The 24,530-nt window shown below is 37.5% G+C and overlaps 1 protein-coding gene across 17 annotated transcripts in view; it reads right to left on the bottom strand.

The window, feature by feature from the left end:
• Positions 1-24,530, bottom strand: part of UIMC1 (ubiquitin interaction motif containing 1) — a 105,773-nt gene that overhangs the window by 79,045 nt on the left and 2,198 nt on the right. For 13 of the 17 annotated variants that reach the window (XR_015732603.1, XM_034442522.3, XM_087887570.1 and 10 more), the window contains exon 2: positions 5,482-5,627. Coding sequence is in view for 12 of the 17 variants with exons in the window: in XM_034442514.3 (XP_034298405.1) it covers positions 5,482-5,627 (146 nt within the window). In the remaining 5 variants the exon portion in view is untranslated. Of the gene's footprint in view, positions 1-5,481; positions 5,628-16,527; positions 20,175-20,725; positions 20,786-24,530 lie in introns of those variants that run through there. The other 4 variants (XR_015732602.1, XM_034442532.3, XM_060688477.2 and 1 more) reach the window with 2 other exon arrangements.

A 24,530-nucleotide genomic window follows, 5' to 3' on the forward strand; every position in this document is an offset into this window, starting at 1 on the left:
CCTTAGCTTTTTCTAACATTTAATTGAAATTGTCCTTCCTCTGACTTAGATTCATTTATCATGCCCTGTATTATGGAATGATAAAGAGCAGCTCTGACCTTCTTCTAGATGACATTCTTTCAGATGCTTGAAAAGCATTTTATGGCCCCTCTGTCTTTTCTTCTCTTCTCCCAGATAAACATTCCCAGTTGTTTCAATCCCACTTTTGCTTTTCCATTAAAGGATCTCTTTAAGAATCCTTATTACTGGTACATCTTTTCTCCATGTTAGTTTATTTTTTAATCTCAAGATTGCAAGTGCGTTTATATAAATGCCTTGTGTATCTATGTTTGCTTTTATTTTCTTCGTTTTTTTTAATTCTATGTTACTTTTATTTCTGTGTTGCCTTTTCAATTATTTTGTTGATTGCTGTATGTAGCATACAGAAGCAAGGGCTGTCTTTTCTTGTGCCTCTTAACCTGTAATGAAAGTGTACATTTAAGAGTGCGATTTGAGGAATAGGTGCCTTTCAGCATATTCTTAAATATTACCATATAGATGAGCACCTGCTTAGCGGGATTTGGGATCTAGCTCAGTCCCTTTACCGAAATATTTCTACTGTAGAAAGGTATTGAGCAGAATGTTATTAAAAGATTACTTTTATATTTGTTATTTTGTTGTTTTGGATAGTGTTGCACTTGACTTGACTTTCTAAATTTTTTATTTTCTTATTGGCAAAGAAGATAAAATGGAAGTAAAAGGAAGCCTAGACTAAACCATATTTTCTTTCAATATGCTAACTTTATACAACTAGAACTGTTTTTCAGTAACACACCATGAACATGTAATCTCTGTGGGTAATCAGAAGTGGTAAAATCCAGTAACAACTGTATCGCCTGTTATTTTTACACATTTCAAACAGCCCTGAGACTGCAAGAAGCTACAGTGACATTACATATGCATGCATACAAATCTTCCTCATCTTTCACAACATCTGCTTTGGAAGCTTAAAACAACATAGAATGTTATAGAAGTTAAAAATAGATCTAATATGAACTGACCTACCACATTTTCACTAACAACTTAGAGACGACTTGCAGTAATTAATGCTGGGGGATTACTATTTCAATCTGCCCATGTTTTCCAGCCCTTATGAAATCATTGTGAGGATCTGAAGGAAGGTGTTATCAGTACCTTGGTGGAGAAGGCTGTAACTTCCTCAGTGCTAGAGCATTTGCATGTAGACAGTCCTAGAATCAGTCTCAGGTCTGTCCAAAAAAAGAAAAATCAACTTCCTAAAATCTAGGTGCTAGTCAGAGCCTACGCTCTGAATTATACAGGTGCTTAAAAGTTTGTGGACCCTTTTGAATGTTCAGTATTTCTGCATAAATACAGCTTAAAATAAGTCCTAAAATTAGATAGAGAACCCAGTTAAACAAATGACTCCAAAGCATTATATCTTGATCACTGATTTATTGAGGGAAATGAGCCAATGCTACATATTTGTGAGTGGCAAAAGTATGTAAATTTTTGCTTTCAGTCACTGCTGGGTCCTTCTTGGCTAGCAATAACTGCAACTAAATGTTTCCCCTAACCACTGATCAGCCTATTGATTTTAGCTCATTCCTCCTTACAGAACAACTCATGGATGTTGGTGGGCTTCCTCAGAGGTACTGCCTGCTTCAGGTCCTTCCACATTTATGTAGGGTTAAGGTCAGGACTTTGACTTGGCCATTCCAAAATATTACCTTTCTTCTGCTTTAACCATTCTACAGTGATATAACTTGTGTGGTTTTCAATATAGTAATGAATATAAACAATAAAAAAGGACATATTTATCAATATGAACCAGCAGTCGTGTAAAGTGTATTAATGTAAAGAGATTTTGTACTTTCTTAGAGAAGATATAAACTTGTTTCAACAGTTATGGTTTGGCAAATTCACAGATTCAGTTACAAGTGTAGTATAACTTATAATGTGGCATTTCTTGTTTTGATTTTTTAAAGAAAAATTAAGAAGACTTAGTGGAAGTTTTTAAAAAGGAAAAGGAAATAGGATAGCCTGATAGTTACAGTATGAATTAACTACATGGGGACAATGAATACAATCTCAGCAGAGGAAATTATTAACCTCAGTATCAAGAATGCAATCCACCATAATAGTCAACAGAAATCCGTAGCATTGCCTGAATTGCATTTATTCAAACAGTACTGCATATTTTCTTTCTTTTTGGGTTTTCTGTCACATATCATAACTTGCTGATTATCTGATCTTACAGAAACAACTAGTGTGACACAATGGACAGACACTGGGTTTCAATGTGGGACATTTTAGTTAGTAATTATATTCTATTGTGAATTACTTCACTGGATGGCTTTGGGCTCAACGGAGAAAGGTGGGGTACAAATGCAGCAAATACAAGAATCCAGCTTATTAACTACACACAAGTCTGTTAGAAAACTACATTTTTTGATCAACAGCAGTAAAAACTGATGAAGACACTAATTACATACAGTAGTCTGTCTCAAGTCACTTTTGTCATCTGCTTGTACTGTTCAGAAGCAAATGACAATGATCAAACAACTGGGCAGAAACACTTCTCCTGATTAGCCTTAGCAGATGCTGAAACAAACAAAGCCTGTGCAAAAAAAGGTTTTAAAAAGTTGCGAGACAGCATAAATGGCATTGACAATAAAGCACGACAGAAAATGCAATCTGCCAGAGATACACCAAAAAGACACATAGGAGATTTTCCAGCTGCAACCGCTCCAAAACACCCCAATTCAAAAACAATACTGGAGACTAGTTCTAAAGATGTCTGATGAAAGGCTGCTGGAATAACAACAGTTCAATTAATCTCTGATTAGAGTTTCCCTTTATATTGGTGAATCATAAGGAACCTCATCCAAATGCTGCTAGATGAAATAGAATGAACTCTTATAAAACTGTACATAGCACTTTAGGGCAGACTTTTGTGTCCTTTTATTATAAGGCAACCAGAAGTTTGAAAAGTCAAAATATTTTTCACAATTCCAGGAAAATATTTTTTCAAGAAATAAAATGAAAGGCAAGGTTATATTAAGAAAGAAGGCAAATGGAATAAATTCATTCTCTCAAGTACAGCAGAATTTCAGCATGAAAAACAATGACACAAAACAAATCCAAAGTCTGCTTAACATATTTGTCTGGTTGGAAGTTCAGCACAAAGAAATAATTACTGCTATATCATATAGTTATTTAAAAGAGTTTCCTTAAGAGAGAAGATTTCTAATAAATATACAGGTGTTAATTTCCATATTATTAACAGTAAAGGTTTTCTCCCTTTTAACATCTGCAGCTATTTTTTAGTATTTTCAAATAATAACTATATCAATATTGGCCATTAAAATACTAGACAGAAATCTACTAATTAGAGCTGAAATTCTCTAGGTAATGTGTAAATACTGTAATCACAGTCGTCTTTTTTTAAAAAAAAATAGGGCAAAGCTATAAAAACTGCAAGCATACATTAGCAAATTAAAATCCATCAGTAATTTCACAGGGCTTAAATTCAGTTTATAGGAAAACTTAGATCATTCCTAAAATCAAAAATGCAATTGTTAATTCATAAATCATTAATATTACTAGCAGCAAATTAAGTATTGCTACATTTGATATATGAATACTGTACTGAATGCTACAGAATGGCAACAATCTGATTTAGTGATTAAACATAGCTTTGTTACATTGGATAGAATACAGCTCCTATCTTAGTCTAGTTCATTTGTACATCTGTTCATACAGTACCAGTAAACAACACTTTTACAAGTAGATGCTATCATGAGAATTTAACATTAAAAGAAAATGAGTATCAAAGGAAGCATTCTGGAATGAATTGTTATCCCCAAAACTTGTAGACATTTCTCATTAAGCAGACTTCCAAGCAAATTTCAAAATATGGCAGCATTTAATAATCTGTTAAGATTTTTTTTCTGATACTACCTTTAAAGTCCCTTGATGGACATCTGGTACCTAGAAGAGGTAGAATCATTTACTTCTAACATTAGCTGCAGCAGTTTTTTGTTGATTTGTTGATGCTATTTAACCCTCAATAATCTCTTCATAAGATCAAGTAGGGCTCTAAAAATGAGCTACATATCAGGAGCTTAATAGTATGTATGTAACAGTATGTAAAGTTAATATATTTTCATTTCCATTTTTAATATAGAACCCTGCTGTCTATGAATTAACTTTGCTGATTATTGACTGTAATTAAATTTGAATTTTTGAGTTTTGTAGAATTAAACATTAAAGTATATTCTATATCAATAACAAAAATGAGAGAAAAATGTGATAAATGCGTTTATTGTTAACTCGTAGAAGCTACACATGCAAGATTATTGGGAAAGAAGCAATCTCAATATCTTAAGTAGACCCAATTTACACCTTAAAAATGGTAGCAGTCCTCCTGCTCTAGTTACCTCTCATTTGGATTCTATAACATGCTCTACATGGGACTGTCTTTGAAGGGTATCTAGAAGCTTCACCCAGTGCGAAATGTAGTGGTGGCATGGGCAGTTATATGTGCATGTAGAGTGGTATACACCTTTACTCTGTGAGCTACATAGGTTTCAGTCTACTTCCGGGTCTAATTCAAGATGTTGATTTTTACCTTTAAAGCCCTCCATGCAATGATGAAATCCACATTTTTTTACTACTGGTTCTGTGGGAGTGGCTTGAAATGGCCAGCCAAAGGTGGTATTTGCGGTTCTCCGAACTGCTCAAAATTTCCGCTATCAGTTCTCCAGAACCTGTCAGAACCTGCTGGATTTCACCCCTGCCTCCATGGCATGGGGCTGGGTTATCTGAAAGACCGCCTCTCCCACCCTATCAGGTCTGGCAGAGAGGCCTGCTATGGGTCCTATCTGCCAGGGAATTGCATTTGGTGGGTCCCAGGATATGTGCTTTGTCTGCCACAGTGCCTGCCTTGTGGAATCTTCTCCCCTCAGAGAAGATTCATCCCTCTTAACATTCCACAAGTTCCTCAAGGCCTGGCTATGTTACCAGGCCTGGGAATTCTAGGATTGGGTAGATTTTGAGATGGCTCACTTATTGTGGTTAATATCCTCCTCTCCTGTTTTGTGTACCTCTTTTTATTTTTAATTGTGACATGTATTTTTTATAATTAAGTTTTGTATATACCGCCCAGAATCACTTTCATGTGAGATGGGTGGTTATATAAGTACGATAAATAAATTACAACACCTGTGATGTCATCACATCAACTCACGCTTTCTGGGGCATTTGAATGCGGATTTTAAAAAATAGACTGGCTCCTACTATATATATGTGATAGGCGGCAAATAAACTCACTAAATAAATAAATAAATAAAAATATATAGTTCACCTCTGCTTTTATATGGGAGATTTTCAAGTGTCTGAACTCATTTCAATCATATATATCGATATATAACTAGATCCCCAAAGTCAATATTTATTTTGTTCATGCTCTTGTTCGCTCACCTCTCCATCGCTGTCAGATATGATAATGAATGTATCTGCAGAATGTGTTAACTTTGCATTTGACAGGTCCCTTGCCTCTTCTTCTCCCTGATCTTTGGAATCAGGCTCGTTTGCAGTTTTCCGCTTCTTCTTTGGCATCTTTTCCACTGAAACAAAATGCATTAAAGCTTTTTAGTTGGTTTCCTTTCCTTTTGACAGAATGTTGCCTTATTACCTTGAAGTGAAACACCCTAGATTCCATTCTAATCATATTGAATGGTAAATTGAGAGCATTAAGAGAGCGTTCATAAATCCCTGTTCATCCAATTAAGGGTACCTTTTAAAGCAGATTAAGGTGGTATAACAAAAACTAATTGCATATTCTAAAGGAAAAGGGGGGGAAATGGGAAAAGAGCTTAGTTAACCCTTGTGCAAAAGTTACATTTAATATCAGGAACCACCAGCCATCCTTCCCAATACCACATTAGCTTCTCCAATACTGGGCAGAACCCACCAAGTGAGGGGAAGGGAGTCAGTTAAGATTCAGCCATCTAGAAGGGAAAACCAATATATGAGAAGCAATTGCACTTTTCATATTCAGTTAGGCATAGGATGGGGTTACATTTTTCAGACACTGTCACTCACAAGGGCTTGGTACACTGTAGAAATGAGGCAGAGGTGAGAAGAATGGCAAAATGATTAAATGACACTTTGAGGAAGAAAAAGGTCAAGAACACTTGAGTTTCCCCCTCTTTTTTTTATTAAGCTTCTTGCTAAACAGCGTACTCATTGTGCCCTCTACTGGGCTACACTACATTAATTCTAGAAAAGGTACTTTGCAGGTACAACATTGAGAAAACCTGTGACTATTAGCTCTGGATATTCTAAGAGTTAGGAGAAACAGAGGGAAGACAAGTAAAAATGTAATTAAAATTAAGTTTTTGACAAACTATACATAGCAAAAGAGTTATACAAAAAGCTTTATCAGTGAAAGCTGTATGGACTATGAGACAACTAAGGGAAGGGGGCAACATTGCAAAACCTTCTCTTCTCTTAGCTTTCTAAACTGTATCCTTGTTAATCAACAAAAGTCACAGAATAAAGCCTATTCCTTCATACTGTGCTATATAAACCTATTTCCTGATGGTAGAATAATTGCAGCGGTGGGAAACTGTTTTGATATGAATTGGCATCAAACAGAAAATGGGATCATGCTACAATATAAAGAACAACAGTACCGTTTTAACTATGATAAGAAAAGGGAACAACAGGGGAGCAAGAAAAAGAAGTAAAGATTACACAAGATAAATTCAGGTGGCTGTGATTTTCGCTGACGGATTTTAAAAAAAGAGAGGTGGCTAATGTTGCTAGTCTTGAAAGAACTTTTAGGTTAAATGAAAAGCAAGAGACAATGGAAAGAGTTATGAAAAACAACAAGCACCAGGCTACAACTACCCAAATCACAGGTGGAAAGGGCTATGCTAGCCTTGCCTCAATTCCCACATTAACCGCTAGCATGTATTCTATCAATCCATTGAAGCAGGTAACAAAAACAATAAGTTGAGGAAATTGATTGATGAACGCAACACTTACAATATTGTAGTGGTATCAGATTATTTTTCATCAAATACTATTTACTATTTGTGATTTTATTATATTTTCTTTTCACATAACAAAAATAAAAGGTCAATATGCTTAAGATTATATTAGTATGCAATTCTCTCTCCATATATCACAAATTTGATTTTACAAACTAAGACCTGTGTACTTTTGAAGTTACTGTTTAGCTTTTTCAGGAAATATGAATCAAATCATATTGCTAAAACAGTACAATTTTACATGGTAAATTATCAAGTGTATACTGTATATATGTGTATGTGTGTGCTATTAAAACAATAAAACTTGAACTTCCGGTTGGCACCGCAGGCTCCGTGGACGGTCATTTATGATCGCCAGCCCTGCATCTCCGTAAAAGCCGCTTTGACAGTGCAAATCGGCTGTCTAGCGGCTGAAAAACTCTCCTTCGGGAAAAGGAGAGGAGAGCCGGTGGGCGCGAGTAGAGCTCCCCGAAAGCCCTCTGGAACATTTCCAGAGGCTTGGAGGGTGAGAGCTCCTCAGCCAGCCCGCCAAGAAGCTCCGGAGCCAGGACAACTCTGCAAAAGCAGAGCAAGAAGCCGCGATCCGATCCTGCTTTTAAAAGTGAGTTTGATTGACTTCAAGCGCAGGCTGAGAGGAAAACAGGAGAATAAGCCTTAAAAGTACAGAGCTTAACTCCGAAGTTACTTTGTTTCAATTTGAATCTTAAGCTGGAGGCGGAAGATGGCATCTTTGTTATGGTTTTGAAAGTGAAAGCCAGAAACGAAAGTGCTTGAGAACTTTGCACTGGGAGAGTGGATTAGCTGCCTATTAACTGCTGGGAACTGAGAGTTTGTGGAGGAAAGAGGAAAAAAAAACCTACTTTGCCTGGCAAATTAGAGACTATAAATTATAAACATCTTTAAAGACTTTGTGGCTTTTAAAGAAAAGAGGGGGGTGAAAGGAAAAAAAATGGCTGCTCGACAATGAAACCAGGAGTTGTTAAATGAGGGGGAGGTTCCCCAGTTGTGTCAGTGGTGACACAGAAAGCACAATTTCCGGCTGATTCACAGAGCCAGACCCAGAATCAAGATGCAGCACTTAATGATTTTAAGGAAGTTATGAAAGAAGCCATGAATAATCAAGCAACAGCAATGAGTGAAGCAATGAATAATCTAACACTACTTGTTGAAGGGAAATTTAAGAAAATTGAGGAGGATATAAGCTCGATCAAGGAAGCAGTTGCAGATGAACATGATAAAATAAGAGAGGATATTGTTTTTTCTGTATCAGGACTCTCAAACCTTGTTATCCAGCTTGATGGGAAAGTTGAAGAAATTAATGAAGCCAACTTAAATTTGGAAAGCAAAATGGGTGATGTCATGACCAGAACAGAGAAAGTGGATGATGAATTGGTAATGTTACAATACAGATCTATGGAGTTTGCTCTGAGACTGAGAGGCCTGAAGGAAAATAGCAAAGAAAATTTAAAAGACATTTGTGCTGATGCTGTGGCGGAGATAATTAAAGAAAGACCAGAAGATGTGGCAATCCAAATTGACAAAATTTACAGGGTTAATTCCTGGTTGGCAAAACAAAGACAGCTGCCAAGAGATGTGGTGATTTATTTTACAACTAGGAGGATCAGAAATGAAATTCTACAAGCTTCTTACAAGAATAAAGTTCAGTGACTGGGCAAGAGGTGGTGGTTTTGAAAGAGATTCCTCCAAAGATGTTGAGAAGTAGAAAAGACTTTGGCTTTCTGGTAAATGAGTTGAGAAATCAACAAGTGGCATACAGATGGGACGTTTCAATTGGTCTAATAGTGACTTATAATGGAGAAAGATACCAGTTAAACACAGTTTGGAAGGCAAAAGATTTCTATGTAAATGTTTTACAGGCTGAATACCCACCCTCACCAGGGGGGGAAGGAAGAAAATGGAGATGTTACAACAAGAAAAGGATGGAAAACAGATACAAACCTATGCTGAAGTTGCAGCTGGAGGAATTATCATGGAAGAAGATTTGGATCTTGGGGGCTTATCCCCAACTTTGGAACCACCTAAGAAGGGAGAGCCGAAAGTACAACGACTGACCCGATCAACTTATAAATTGCAACAACAACAATCAAAAAGGCAACAATCTCAAGATTTATCTCAAGAAGTCCAAAAAACAGAAGCAGTGGGGGGGGGCTAGGCCGAAGAGTAAGGTGGAGGAGGAGCTTCAGCTGATGCTCACAAGGCTTCGAAAGGCTAAAGATGGCAACTAAATTCCTATCTTGGAATATCAATGGCCTAAACTCACCACAAAAAAGAAAGAAAGTATTTCACTACTTGAAACAATTTAACAATGATGTTATTTGCTTGCAAGAAACACATATTAGATTATCAGACCAAAAATATTTGATAAATTCAAGATTAGGTACAAATTTTGTGGCATCAGCGCCAGAGAAGAAAAATGGACTAGTTATATATGTAAAAAAAAGACTATCAGCTAATTTAATTGAGGCAGATGATCAAGGAAGATATATTGCAACTGAATTATTAACACAGACTGGAAAAATGCTTTTTATTGGAATATATGCCCCTAATCAGCAACAAGACAAGTTTTATAAATTTTTACATACTAAAATAATACAATGGGACTATAAATCTTTTATTTTAATGGGTGACTGGAATGGAGTAATTGACACGCAGAAAGATAAAAAGAGCTTATCAAAGACTTCAGCACGTGCAAAACTGCCTAAATCTTTTTTTGATATGATGGAAGATATAGAATTGAGAGATATCTGGAGAGAACGTAACCTGGAGGAAAAAGATTTTACTTTTTTTTCTGATAGACATCAATCCTTCTCCAGGATTGATTTTATACTAATCACAAATGATTTTATTTCCAGGGTGAAGAAGACAAAGATATGTCCAAGAACTTTAACTGATCATAGTCCGGTTTGGGTTGAATTTGAACAGGAGAGGGGGGAAAGGAGGTCTTGGAGGTTAAATGAAAACTTATTCAGATATGAAGAAAATGTAAAGGAGCTTAAAAAACAAATGAAAGAATTTTTTGTTATTAATATGAATATGGAATAGATTAATGCCAGTCATGCAACAAGTTATTCACAATGATCAATCAGGTTTTATAAAAGGGAGGCCGATGAAATATAATGTTAGGCAAATTATAAACTTATTGGAATATTCGGAAAAAAATAACCAGGTCCCTGCAGCGTTCATATTTCTGGATGCAGAAAAAGCATTTGATCGATTGAACTGGCAATTCCTGTTTAAAATAATAGAAAAAATGCACTTTGGGGAGTATTTCATACATTCAATTAGAGCAATATATCAGGAACAAACAGCACAAATAATAATTAATGGAGGTTTAACAGATGTGTTTAAAATTGAGAAAGGTACGAGGCAGGGTTGTCCCTTGTCTCCATTGTTGTTTATTTTAACTTTAGAAGTTTTGTTGAATAAGTTATGTGATTCTGACAAAATAAAAGGAATTGTAATTAGACAGCAGGATTATAGACTAAGAGCGTTTGCAGATGACCTGGTTCTTACTTTATCTCAACCTATAGAAGCGGCTCCCCATATGCTGGACATAGTAACTCAATATGGCAAAGTATCTGGATTTAAAGTAAATCTACACAAGACAAAGATGATAACTAAAAATATGACCATAACTCAAAGAGAAGATTTAGGGAGAATAACGGGGTTTGAAGTAGTTAAAAAGGTTAAGTATCTAGAAGTATATATTGCAGCCTCAAATACGAAACTGTTTAAAAATAATTATGAAATTCTTTGGCAAAAAGTACAGAAAGAAATGGAAAAATGGAAAAAGTTACAACTATCACTACTGGGAAGGATAGCAGCAATAAAAATGAATGTACTATCTAGGTTTTTATTTTTGTTCCAAATGACACTAGTGCTTTAAAAAGATGGAAATCTGATGGAATGGCAGAAAGGGGTTAATACTTTTATCTGGGCTGGGAAGAAACCAAGAGTGAAACTGAAAATTATACAGGATATACATGAGAGAGGAGGTCTTAAAATGCCTAACTTAAGATTGTATTATGAAGCAGCAGCTTTATCACAAATTAGTGATTGGTTTAATTTAACTGAAGAAAGAATGTTAAATATAGAAGGTTATGATTTGTTATATGGATGGCATGTTTATTTGTTATATGAAAAAAAGTGGATAAAGTGTTTAAGGGTCATATACTCAGAAATGCATTGTTGAGGGTTTGGAAAAAGTACCAATATAAGCTGAACTTATAAGATACCTATATGGGCAAATCCCAGACATGCAATAAAAAATATAAGTATAGAGCAAAAAATAGAGGTGATTACTTATAAAGAGCTTCTTCTTTTGGAAAGGGGTAAGTTGCAACTGAAATCCTTAGATGAATTAAAAGAAGAAGGGATAATTTATACTTGGTTTCAGTATGGTCAGCTTCAAGCTACATGGAGGGAGGATCAAAAAATTGGGGTTATGCAAAATGAGGAAAATCTGGTGAAACAGATTAGAGATCAAAGTCAGATGCATATTAAAAGGTTGTATAATGCATTATTGGAAATAGACTCAGAAACGGAATTGGTTAAGGACTGTATGATAAAATGGGTACAAAACTTTCAGGAACCAGTGATGATGGAAACGTGGGAAAAGATTTGGGTCAGAAATGTTAAATTTACGCAAGCACAAAATCTGAGAGAGAACTTTTATAAAATGTTTTACAGATGGCACTTAAATCCTAAAAAATTATCATGTATGTACTCGAATTTGCAAGCTAAATGTTGGAGATGTGAATGTAATGATGCAACCTATTATCATATATGGTGGACCTGTAAGAAAATCAAGGCATTTTGGATAAAAATTTGGTGGGTGATGCAGAACATTTTGAAAAGAAGGTTGAAATTTACTCCTCAATTGTTTCTATTGGGTATAACTATGGACTGTACAGTTTCAGAGACTAAATTGATTTTGAACTTAATATCAGCAGCTAGGCTGCTAGTAGCTCAATATTGGAAGAAGGACTCTTTGCCTACTATTGAAGAGTGGATATTGAAAGTAACAAACCTAGTAGAAATGGCGAAAATCTCAGCGTACTTGAAGGACCACACGCAAGAAAGATACGTATCGGAATGGAGAAGATGGATTGATTATATTCAAAATAAGTATCAGACAAGAAAATATCAAATAGTTTATAAATGAATGTTAGTATTAGAAGTATTAGGTTATCTATAGTGGAGTTAAGGTTTCAGGGGGGGAGTTAGCACTTTGAGGATAAGTAGATTAATCTAGTTTATGATTGATTAAATGAAATACCTTGTATTTTGCTCTGGGAAGTCTGGGGGGGAGGGTGGAATGAAGTGGGGGAAAGGGTAGGGGAACATGGGGGAAAAATTTTTGTATTTCTTTTTTGTAAAACTTTTCAATAAAAAAAAAACAATAAAACTTAAGTCTGAAAATATATGCATAATTTCTATATTATATATAGATAGATAGATAGATAGATAGATAGAGAGAGAGAGAGAGAGAGAGAGAGAGAGAGAGAGAGAGAGAGCGCTATATATATATATAGCTATAAATCTATAAATCCAATTACCAGAATTTTTTCAAACCTATTATTGTTTATATCGTTGTTCTTGTCTATTATTGTAACTGCCTATTTTTCTTCAAGATATCAGCTTTACCCTGTTTAACATGGTGATCTGGTTTTTAAATTTTTACAGAAGTATTAACTCATTTCAGTGTTCTCATGCTGAAATTAAAATAATTTAATGCTGCCCTGAATTTTCTGTATATTTTTTCCCCAAAATTCTACTTCTTTTTATACCATCCAGAAGCCTGAACTCTCTGGAAAGTTCACAAAATAGCTACTTCATTCTAAATTACACCAATAATTTTCATTTGGTGCTTTTATTGTTTAATATGCAAAAAGGAAAAAGGAAAAAGAGGAGAAAAAACATAAAATCTTACAATTATTCTGTATTAATATATTATATTCATACTTATATATTTATATAATCGCATAAAATTGTGGGGGAGGAGAAAGTAAGAAAGATTTATTTAACAATAGGAAGAAAAATTGGAAAAATCAGCATATACAACTGATACATGCAGCTCAACTTTTTAAACAATCGTCTAATCATGATTCACACTAGTAAAATGTTCATTCAAATAGAGATAATTCTTCAGACCACTGTACTGCTGATGAAAAATGGATATCCTTCTAATCTTATAGCATACAGGTATTATAATGAATAGAAAGGGCGGGGAAAGTCTATGCTTTCCATGGTAGTCATCCTCCAATGTATTAGATGTGTCAAATATCCTGAAACAATGCTGAGGTACATAAAATGGAAGGTTGCAAAGGTCGTAAAGCTTCTTGCCTAGACGCCATTTGGATCTCTACAAACTGTTCTGCCTCCTCTTTTGGAGTAGCTGGTTGGTAATTCTACTATTTGGTGCCCACCTATCAATTTTGGTATGCAAAAGAAGTAGGACTCCCACACATTGGTCTATCTTTCTGAAAATTAAAATGTTGAAATACAAACATTGAAATAATTTTTATAGTGCCACCTCTTGGCCATGTACCACAGAGCAGGGGTGAAATCTAAAATTTTTCCCTACCGGTTCTGTGGGCATGGCTTGGTGGGGGGGGGTTTCCTGTGATTGAGTGGGTGTGGCCAACTCGATGTCACTCACAGCCATGCCCACTCAGTCACAAGACCCCCTTCCACCAAGCCATGCCCACAGAACCTGGTAGGAAAAATTTTTAAATTTCTTTCTCCCGCGGCTCCGCCCACCCGCCCCATTCCCCGGACTCCTACTGCTCACCTTTCTCCCACGGCTGGCTGTCAGGGAAGGCAAGCGCCCGAAAGGTACCAGAGTCGCTCACTCTCCTTCTTGAATGAGCCGCTCTGGTCCACGCGCCGCCTGCGCAAGCACACAGTTTATTTAATTCAGTGGCAGGTTGGATGTGCGCTTGTGCAGCCGGCGCGTGGACCAGAATGGCTCATTCAAGGAGAGTGAGCGACTCTGGTACCTTTCAGGCGCTTGCCTTCCCTGACAGCCAGCCGTGGGAGAAAGGTGAGCAGTAGAAGTCAGAGAATGCACCATTCCTCAACTCCGGCCTTGCTGCAGAGCCGCTGCCTGCTCGCCCTTCGCCACGCAGCTCCGTCCACCTGCCCCATTCCCCGGAGTCGGGGAATGCACCATTCCCGGACTCCTACTGCTCACCTGTCTCCCGCAGCTGGCTGTCAGGGAAGGCAAGCGCCCGAAAGGTAGCGGAGTCGCTCATTCTCCTTCTTGAATGAGCCGCTCTGGTCTACGCACCGGCTGCTCAAGCGCACACCCAACCTGCCGCTGAATTAAATAAACAATGTGCGCTTGTGCAGCCGGCGCGTGGACCAGAGCGTCTCATTCAAGCGCACATCGTTTATTTAATTCAGTGACAGGTTGGGTGTGCACTTGCGCAGCCGGCGCGTGGACCAGAGCGGCTCATTCAAGAAGGAGAGTGAGCGACTCCGCTACCTTTCGGGCGCTTGCCTTCCCTGACAGCCAGCCGCGGGAGAAGGGTGAGCAGTAGGAGTCCTGGAATGGTGGATTCCCCGAGTCCGGGGAATGGGGCGGGTGGGCGGGACCTCCAGCTGCCACTGCTACCGGTTCTCCGAACCACCGGCCATCTTCGCTACCTACTCGCCCGAGCCGGTCCGAACCGGGAGCATTTCACCCCTGACACAGGTGTGGTATCTACTACGGTATGTATACTCATGGATAAGTCCATTTGTAGATAAGCGGACTCTCCAATTTTTAACAGGATATTGCTAAGCAATTGGCTGCTATTTGTGCACTTTGGCCATGATAGGCTTAAAAATCTGAGCTGTGGTCTGCAATCAAGCCAAACCCAATTTTTGGCACCTAAAATTCTTGGCTTATCAACAAGTATATATGGTAGAGCATTTAAGGTGTTTCAAGGTGTTTGGTTGGTTATCACCTTTAAAGCGTGGTAACCTTTAACGGTTACCACCTTTAAACCACCTTTACTACCAAGGTGTTGGTTACCACCTTTAAAGTGCTCCATGGCATAGGACCTAGTTATCTTCGAGACCGCCTGCTGCTACCGATGACCTCCCACCGACCTTTGCGCTCCCAAAGAGAAGGCCTCTTTGGGGTGCCATCAGCCAAACAATGTAAGCTGGTGACCCCCAGGGGGAGGGCCTTCTCTGTGGGGGCACCTACCCTCTGGAATCAGCTGCCCCCAGAGATAAGGAGAATCCAAGACCTCGGAGCCTTCCGCCGTGCCCTTAAAACCTTCTTTTTCCAGCAAGCCGGGCTGGCTTAACATATTTTTTAACATATTTTTAATTTTTAATTGGTTTGTTATCTTAAACTGGGGCCAAATTAATATATATCCTTTTAATTGTTTTTTAATGTTTGTATTGTATGTTTTTATCTGGCTGTACGCCGCCCTGAGTCTTTCGAGAGAAGGTGCGGTATATAAATTCGAAATAAAATTAAAAAAAATTTAAAAAAATTTAGCCCTTTCTTTCCCTATAGGAAAATAAACAAAATAAAAAGTTATTTCAAGGCAATAATGCAATGCAATAAAACTTTTAAACTTTAAAAATTAAAACGCGGAACTTGAATGTATTTCACAGAGATTATCAAGCCACCAAGCAGACAAATGTGTTAAAGAAAAAAAAATCCTTCCAAAATGTTGTGTTTCACCACAATAAAGAGGTCTCTGAACAAAATCTCTTAAAGAGAGAGAGAGAGAATTGAGACCACTATACGAGAGTGATTGCTAAGGTTTAAAATTATTTTTATACATTAGGAGAAAATCTCAAGAAAAATATAAAATATAATAATGAAGATAATCTGAAGTAGAAATGAAGGATGAACATCTAATGCCATGGTTTAAAGAGAAAAATAAAATAAAACATAGACAACACAGCATAAATTTCTGGTTACATATTTTAACTATTTCTACCATTCTGAACTTCTGAACTTTTCCAACTTTTGGGGGACTGCAAATATTCATCAAAGGTTTTAAAGAGATGGAAGCAACATTATTTTTTCTACAAATGTCTGTCCCTCATTTTAAAAAGATCAAACTTCTTCTATATCCAGAAGAAGGATATGCTGGATATGTATGCTATTCTTAATAGAGTATGTGAATTTAAGTCTGTAGTTTGCACTCTGGCAACCAAGGTACATTGATAACATATGCCAATTCTGAAGTGGCTCACAATTCCTGTCCTATAGGCAAATTTTGCTATTTAATAACCAAATAAATGAGATGTACTTTATGGGGAGAGACGCTGTGGCCCAGTGGCTAAGATGCTGAGCTTGTTGATTGAAAGGTCGGCAGTTCAGCGGTTTGAATCCCTAGTGCCATGTAACACGGTGGCTCCCGTTATTTGTCCCAGCTTCTGCCAACCTAGCAGTTCGAAAGCACGTAAAAAATGCAAGTAGAAAAATAGGGATCACCTTTGGTGGGAAGGTAACAGCATTCCGTGCGGCTTTGGTGTTTAGTCATGCCGGCCACATCACCACAGAGACGTCTTCGGACTGCGCTAGCTCTTCAACTTTGAAACGGAGATGAGCATCATCCCCTAGAATTGGGAACGACTAGCACATATGTGCGAGGGGAACCTTTACCTTTACCTTACTTTATGGGGATTAAATTAAACATTAACTGAAGCTACCAAGGTAAAAAAAAATAGAACACACCAAACTGCTTTCCAAAACAGTATATTGAATTTCTTAACTTATGCCTCAGAAAATAAAAAGGGTTGGAAAGCATTTTAGTGTACTGATCTGTACATTAAAGGTTGCATGGCAAAGTGTATCAGATAAACATAAATAAATACAATAAAACTATATTTTAATGGACTAATTGGATGAAGGGCAACCATTATTCCCCAAAGCCTAATAAAGCAAAGAGTGTGTTAATATAGCACTGAAAATGTTTTAAACTTTACCATTTGCATCACTGGTATAATGATACAAAAAACAATAAAAGAATTTGGACCACTGAATGCAGCATCTAGAAAAATCAAGATGTAACTGTATTTAATTTTCTCTCAACTATTACTTCAACCTCCAATATTACAGGAGGCAAACATAAATAAACAGAACTGTCTTCCAAACATTCATCTAGGATCTTCTGCAACTGCTTGCTCTTCATATTTCTTGATGTAATAAAAAGAAATCTAGAATCGGAGTACAGAGAAACATTATTATCTTCAACTTACAGAATGATGCTGTGCCGAATAAATCCAGATATGTTTTTATCTTATTTTAATGTCTTGGTATTCACTGAGGTACATTGGGGAAGACCCCCCAAAAAGCAAGATTTGTGCTGGTCTTCGTTCCTTCAGCTCATGCTTCATCGTGCCTTCAAGTTTTAGCTTTTTACTCTTAGTGACTAGAGTATATAATAACTCATGCTTATACTCTACATTTAATCACAGAACTCTCATAGTAGCTCTGAAACTCAGAGACTGCTGTCCCTTAACAGTATTGAGACCAAGGCTTAAGTGAACAAGCACTGAAAATGCTATGCTTTCATACTTTTCCCCACATTCACTGCCACACTCTCTCTTTCAAAATCTGGTGTTTAACAAACACCAATACTCAGTGTCAGCCAATTAACAGCTGCAACTAATTCTATGCATTGGCTACCAGGATGATTTTCTAGTGTCCCCTGCTTGTTATTAAGGATTTTTATTTTTCATCTTGAAACGTTTCAGAACATTTTTCTCTCTCAGTGAAGACAGCCAAGGTGATCCATTAATAAGGAAAACCACACGTGCTTCATTTGAAAACTTGAATTTTTCAAGGTATCCTTGACAATACCCTTTTTATGACTGCTACTTCCCCTCTTCATCATTTATCACTTTGATGAATCAGAAAACAATTATCTGTATGATAATTCACAATCTTGACAGCTTAAAACACTCAAACACAAAGCCAAAACCAAATAACTCTCATTTTTAAAGTTCAAACAATAGGCTTGAATACAGTACTGATAATCAGCAACATAGATCAAGTAGCCTTGCTATTTATTATACATACTAGGATTTAAACAGAATATATCAAGTAATGGTACATTCAACAGCTTCCCAAACAAAGAATACCTCTGGGATTCTTGTATGCACCTGCTAACAGAGCAGATCACAATAAATCTCAAATAACTGAGAAGTACACAAATGCAGATTCACACCTTATAGATCAGAGAAGTCTCTCTTCTGCAATGACTAAAAATATCATATCTTAACAGTTCCACTGAAATCAAAGGAATTTGTTCCTCAAAAATATATGAGTTGCTTATGGGGGGTGGGGGGGTGGAATCTGGCGTAGTAGTACGCTTGCCTTTAAAAATTCATGCCTGGTTAATTAATAACTGTTGCTGAATAAATCTTTAAACCATGAATAGAGAATCTCTGAACATAAACTGATCCATACAGTCCACAGGACCTCAAGTGAAGCATGAATGCTAGCAAGAGCAATTCTGCTCAACCATGTCCCGTCCTTCCCTTTTCCTTTTTCAAGTGAGAAAGATGCAACAGATATTATTGCAGATATAATATATAATTTGGCCAGATCAGCCAAAGCTATCCTTCATGTTCTCCAATCCCTGGAAGGCACAAACAGGCTCTTATGGTTCACCTAATGTCTTCTCTTTTTAGGAAAGTGTGCACATGCCAGATGAATCACTTCACAAAGAATAAAGTAGGAGCAAAAATGAATGGAATATTTTTCTTTGTGCAAGAGGAAAATAGGTAACATCAGTAGGTGAAGCTTTCCTGTATAAGGCCAGCCTTATCTAGTCTTATTGGGCAGATGAGGGGCTGCAATCACTCACCTAGATTGGGTTCTCACCCTTGCTTTGATCTATACAAGGCAAATTTCTATTCATACCACATAAATAGAAACAGCATTTCACATGAGAAAGGTTGATATTTGCCCTGGGAGTAGCATATCAGACATACCAGAATGTTCTATATCATTTCCTTACAATGCCTAACACTGAGAAGGTGTTCCACACAAATAAAATGATTTATATGACATAAACCCAACACAAACTTTGCATTAAAATATTTTTATAGCCCTCCATCTAAGGTATATGTCATATTCCTTATGACCTCATTCACTTAAATGTATGTGTACCTGTGAGTAGGCAGGTATTTGAACAAAGAATCTGACATGTAACATGAATAGGTTGTAGCATTAAATGACTGTCAGAAATCTACTCTGAGAAACAATTGCTCCCAGTTTGGAAAATTATGAACTCAAATATCTTATAGTAAGAATCCCACCCACAAATAGGAATCCATTAGTTCAAATGAGCAATTGGGAGTGATTAGTCCAGAAAACTGTACACATTCTAAAGACAAAAGCATGGGAAACCAATTCAGACATACAATGTATCTTGTATACTGTGATCACTCTTTGGCCCCTTGAAGGCCCCACCCAGCTATTGATACATTGTGGCAGACTGCCATAATTTGCCAACAATTGCCAATTAACACCACACAAAAATCTGTAGTTTATATGTGTATATAGTATGTACAACAATCCTTCACTAAATTTAATGTCATTTCTTTATTTAACTTCACTCCACTTACTCATAAACTGATTAAATTGAATTGAATATTACAGTTCTGTTGAGTGATATCAAATGCCACCATCATGCCACCTATATTAAGCTAAGGAAATTGCAGAGTAAAAAATCCAAACAAAAACAAAAATATACTTTTTGCTACAACAGTTTCCAATCTCTGCCCTAGTTCATGGATAGAACACATACATTTCAACTATTACAATTAAAAAGAAAAAAAAAGGGATTTCTGAGTACAAACTGATAATCTTGGAACATAACACACCAGAAAGTGTGAATAATTGATGTAGCAATACCAAGGGATAACTGAAGTAGATCACAAAGTACCAAGATCTGAAAATCAAAGTGAAAGATTATGGCATAAACTGGCTGTGGTAGTCCCAATGGTATCAGCACACTGGGTACCATATCAAAAAGTCTTGAACGACACTGCACATTGACAAAATTCCCCTCTCAATTACAAAAGGCCAAACTACCTGGATATACACATATACTATGCCGATGCATCTTAGGTTCTAGGGAAGAACTTGATTTAAAGGAAAGCCAACATCAGCTAAAGAACTGACAACTGTCATTTCATGTTGCGGTATATCTAATAATAGTAATAACTATTGTCTATTCATCCAAAATCATAGTGTTTAGATGGAGTACTATATTTTCTAACAATATGGTTTTTAACCAAGAGCATAAGAATCATGGAGGTATCATCATAGTATGCAGGAAGTTCCAAGCAAGACAGTTTTTGGCAAAGACAGTGGTGTCAAGTCCAATTAATTTAAAATTTAAAAATATCTGGCTAGTCTACAGGTATGGTTTTAAGAGTTCAGATTATTATTAGCAGTATAATTTACTTTCTCTTCCAAAATATTTCAACTTCAGTTGAAAGAGCTATGGTAGTGCAATGGTTAAAATGCAGTATTGTAGGTTAATTCTTCTAAAATGCGCTCAATTTTGGCTTTGATGACGTTTATATAGCTTGGATTGCTACTGCAACTTCTTTTTGAAGAATTGCAGTTTTTAGCCAAGTCAAATTTTAATTTGATTTTTCTTCAATATATTTACCTATGTTGTGAGTTCCAGCAGCAGAGCACAATCTGGGTCCCATCTATTAGAGAGGGTCACCTGGAGGGACATAAGAGAAGTCTTTTCTGTTGTGGTGCCATCTCCTGGAGATTAGACTTATCCTGACCCTTTTGGCTTTCTGTAAAACCTGGTTCTGTAACCCTGCCTGGGGGTGCCTATATCAAGATTATATTGATAATGCTGATATTATTCTGGGTGGTATATGGTTATTTATTGATATAATATTTTACCTTGTTTTTATTCTCTATTAGCTGCTCATGGTAATAAGCTTAAGACATGGAGCCATATAAATTGAATTCATAAAATATAAATATATTGCCCATGAGGAGTTTAGGTTTTAGTTTGACTATCAGATACTTACTTTGTGTAATACTTAGTAGCCTTCTGTTTGCAATCTTCTACCAGTTACTATGCTTGATATAATCATTCAAGTTGTATTTTTTTCATTCTACCATTTGCTTTACCTGGAATAATCCCCTAATTTATTTACAACAAATCTGTCAACATGGAAATCATGATTCATGATCATTAATACCAGGGGTAAAATCTAAAAATTGTTGCTACCGGTTCTGTGGGCGTGGCTTAATTAGTGGGCATGGCTTGGTGGTAAGGTGACTGGGTGGGCGTGGCCAAGTCAATGTCACTTCTTTGCCCTTTTTTAACCTACAAAACACAACACAACACAACTGGCTCACCCACAATGTAAAAGCAGCTGTGCTAGACCCAAAATGGCCCCTGCAACAAGCAGAAACCTCACACAGCCACAAAAAGCCCAAAAAAACCAACTTTCACACTTTACACACACAAAATTCCACATACAGCTTTGTGAGATTTTGTGTGTTTGTGTAGTTAGAGTGAAACACTACAGAAACACTAAATCTCAGAAAGCTGCACAAATATTATTTTATTTTATTTTATTTTTATATAAAAGCAGCTAAATTTAAAACTTCCTAAACTTTAAATGGCTAGGTCTAAAAAAAGAACAACTAAAAAAAACCCCTAATTAACTATTTTTTTAAAGCTCCCAAAGGGGAAAAAAACTTACCCAATAGAACAGGGGTCTCCAACAACTTTAAGACTTGTGGACTTCAACTCCCAGAATTCCTCAGCCAGTTTTGCTGGGAGTTGAAGTCCACAAGTCTTAAAGTTGCCATGGTTGGAGACCCCTGCAATAGAAGGTACAAGGCAGGCAGGCAGGCAGGTAGAGCTGCTCACCAATGAGCTTGATTGCAGGCAGGGAGATTCAGTTGCTTGCTGATGCAATGGATTGCAGGTATTACAGCAAGCGAAGCAAGGGAGGCGTTGCGACCAGCAGCTAAGGTAAGCAAGCTGGAGGCTGGAGGTTGGGGGTGGGGGTGGGTGGGGAGGGATTTTTGCTACTGGTTAGCTGGCAACTCAGCTGGGATCATCAGAGCTTCGTTCGTCAGAGCCATTTAAAAGAAAAAAAAGGCTCTGATGATCACGCGGGCATCGGGGGCAGGGATTTTTGCTACTGGTTCTCCGAACTGCCCGCCATCGCTACCTACTCGCCCGAGCCGGTCCAAACCGGGAGCGTTTCACCCCTGATTAATACCCTTACTTTCCTATCAAGGATATCTAATTCAGCCCATGTCCAATCAATTATACCTGTAGTATATTGAGTAATAGGAGCAGCCCGAGTGTTTATGGGTTTAATTATGTTTCCTGCATTTAAATTTTTCAGATTCATCTTATATAATTAGAGCTAGTATTTTCTTAACTCAGTCATGTAAATCAAAGGTCTACATTAATTCTAAATATTTATATCTTCCTTCTGACATCAATTGTCTTATAGCAGGGGTCCCCAACCTTTCGGACCTCGGGGACCACTAAATTCATAATTTTAAATCCTGTGGACCACTAATATGATCTACCTAATGACCGGCTGAGTGGGCGTGGCTAGGTGGTCATGTGACTGGGTGGGCATGGTCAACTCAATGTCACTCATGTCAAGGGGCACCTCAACAGCCTCTACTCACCCCTCCCCTCCCAGCCACTCCTCCCCTGCCCGCACAGGCTCCTTAGGGCCCCAAAAGGAAGCAGTTGTTGGAGCTAAGCAGCCACCATGGGAAAGAGTTGGCAAAACAGCTGGCTCAGTTCAAACTGGATCTGACTGAGGAGGAGGCTCAGCAGAAGCACTTCACTCAGGACTACGAGCATAGGCTTTCCAAGCAGAGGGAAGACCTGCAGTAGTGCAAGGCCAGGTACGGGCGCCTGGAGGCTCAGAGGACTGAGATGGTCAGCCAGTTCCAGGTCATGATGCAGTCCCACTGAAACAAGGCCCTTTGGCTCTTCGCCACCAGCAGCACTTCTCTCCAGTCTTCACCCAAAGCCCCACACCAGGAGGCTGAAGCAGACTCCAAGTCAGAATTTCTGCCCCCCTCTGACCCACACAAAAAGACTCCAAAGGGGGAGACTCTCTGCAGCAACACAACTGTTCATTGCATGTATCCGGCCCAGGGTTCGTAGTTTCAAGACCCCTCATTTAGTGCAATATAAAAAATGCAAATAATTTTTCTGCAGACCACCAAAATTTTCTCACGGACCACCAGTGGTCCAGGGACCACCATTTGGTGACCACTGTCTTATAGTATTACCATTCATTAGCTGTAATCTATCTTCTTCAACAATTTTGTTGTCTTCCATTACTAAGCACACTTATCTACACTGAATTGCATTTCACCATCCTCAGTGAATACATGGTTACTATAGAGACTCAAGTTCTACTTTTTATTTTGCAAATGTTTTAAGGTTATCCATGAATATATATATGCCAAAAAAATTTTTTTGGGACATTTGATACTTGTATTTGATTCTGCTTAAATTATCTGTAAAAAGTATCATTGCTAAAATAAATAAATCACCTTGGAATATTTCATTGCTAATTCTGACCTTTCCAATTTCTTTGTTTTCCCTGCATTCATTGACACTTTCAAATAATGTTTTTACTAATCACAAAATTTCTATGCATTTTCTGATCTTATTAAGTGGAAATGTCTTTTTATAATGTATCTGAGCCATAAAAAGTTTTTTTTGTCTTTGACTTTTAAGGATCATTTTGTCAATTAGTAACTGGACATACTTCACCAATTTTTGAAAAAAAAAATGTTTTCCTCAATGGAAATAATTGGCTTTTTTGCTCAATAGAAATAATTCAATGATCAACAGATATTATATATGGTGGTCCTGTCTTGACAAACAGGATACATTCCAAGAGGCTGTTCATTAGTCCAAAAACATGCACATTCATGCTTACGCTTAATTTCATACAATACAGAATTAGGCACTACTAAAGGAAGACCACCACAAACTAAATATGAAATCAGCAAACAGACAGGACAGGGTAGCATCAAAATGGTGTATGCTCAGCCTCCCAATGTGCAATGGTACTGCAAGGTATACTTATGTGATGCCCTGTAAACGAACCTTTTCCTGCCTTCTGGGACCTTCTATGATGCCGTTGCAGGCAGGTTTGTTCTGTGTACAGGTAGTCCTCAACTTACAACAGTTCATTTAATGACTATTCAAAGCTATAATGCTACTGAAAAGGTGACTTATGGCTGGTACAGCACTCCCATGATCACATGATCAAAATTCAGACACTTGGCAACTACAGTACTACAGTCCTGTCGGGAACACCGAAGCAGTTTGGGTTGAAAGGATTAGCCGATAACATCACCATTGCCTGGAGGACACCCAGTTGGGGGCACTTTCATGTCCCCACTAACCCTGCCCATTGAAGTGGTACCCATCTATCTATTCATGG

Source organism: Pantherophis guttatus, chromosome 2 (assembly GCF_059756535.1).
Source record: "Pantherophis guttatus breed Tessera chromosome 2, ASM5975653v1, whole genome shotgun sequence".
Lineage (NCBI taxonomy): Eukaryota > Metazoa > Chordata > Lepidosauria > Squamata > Colubridae > Pantherophis > Pantherophis guttatus.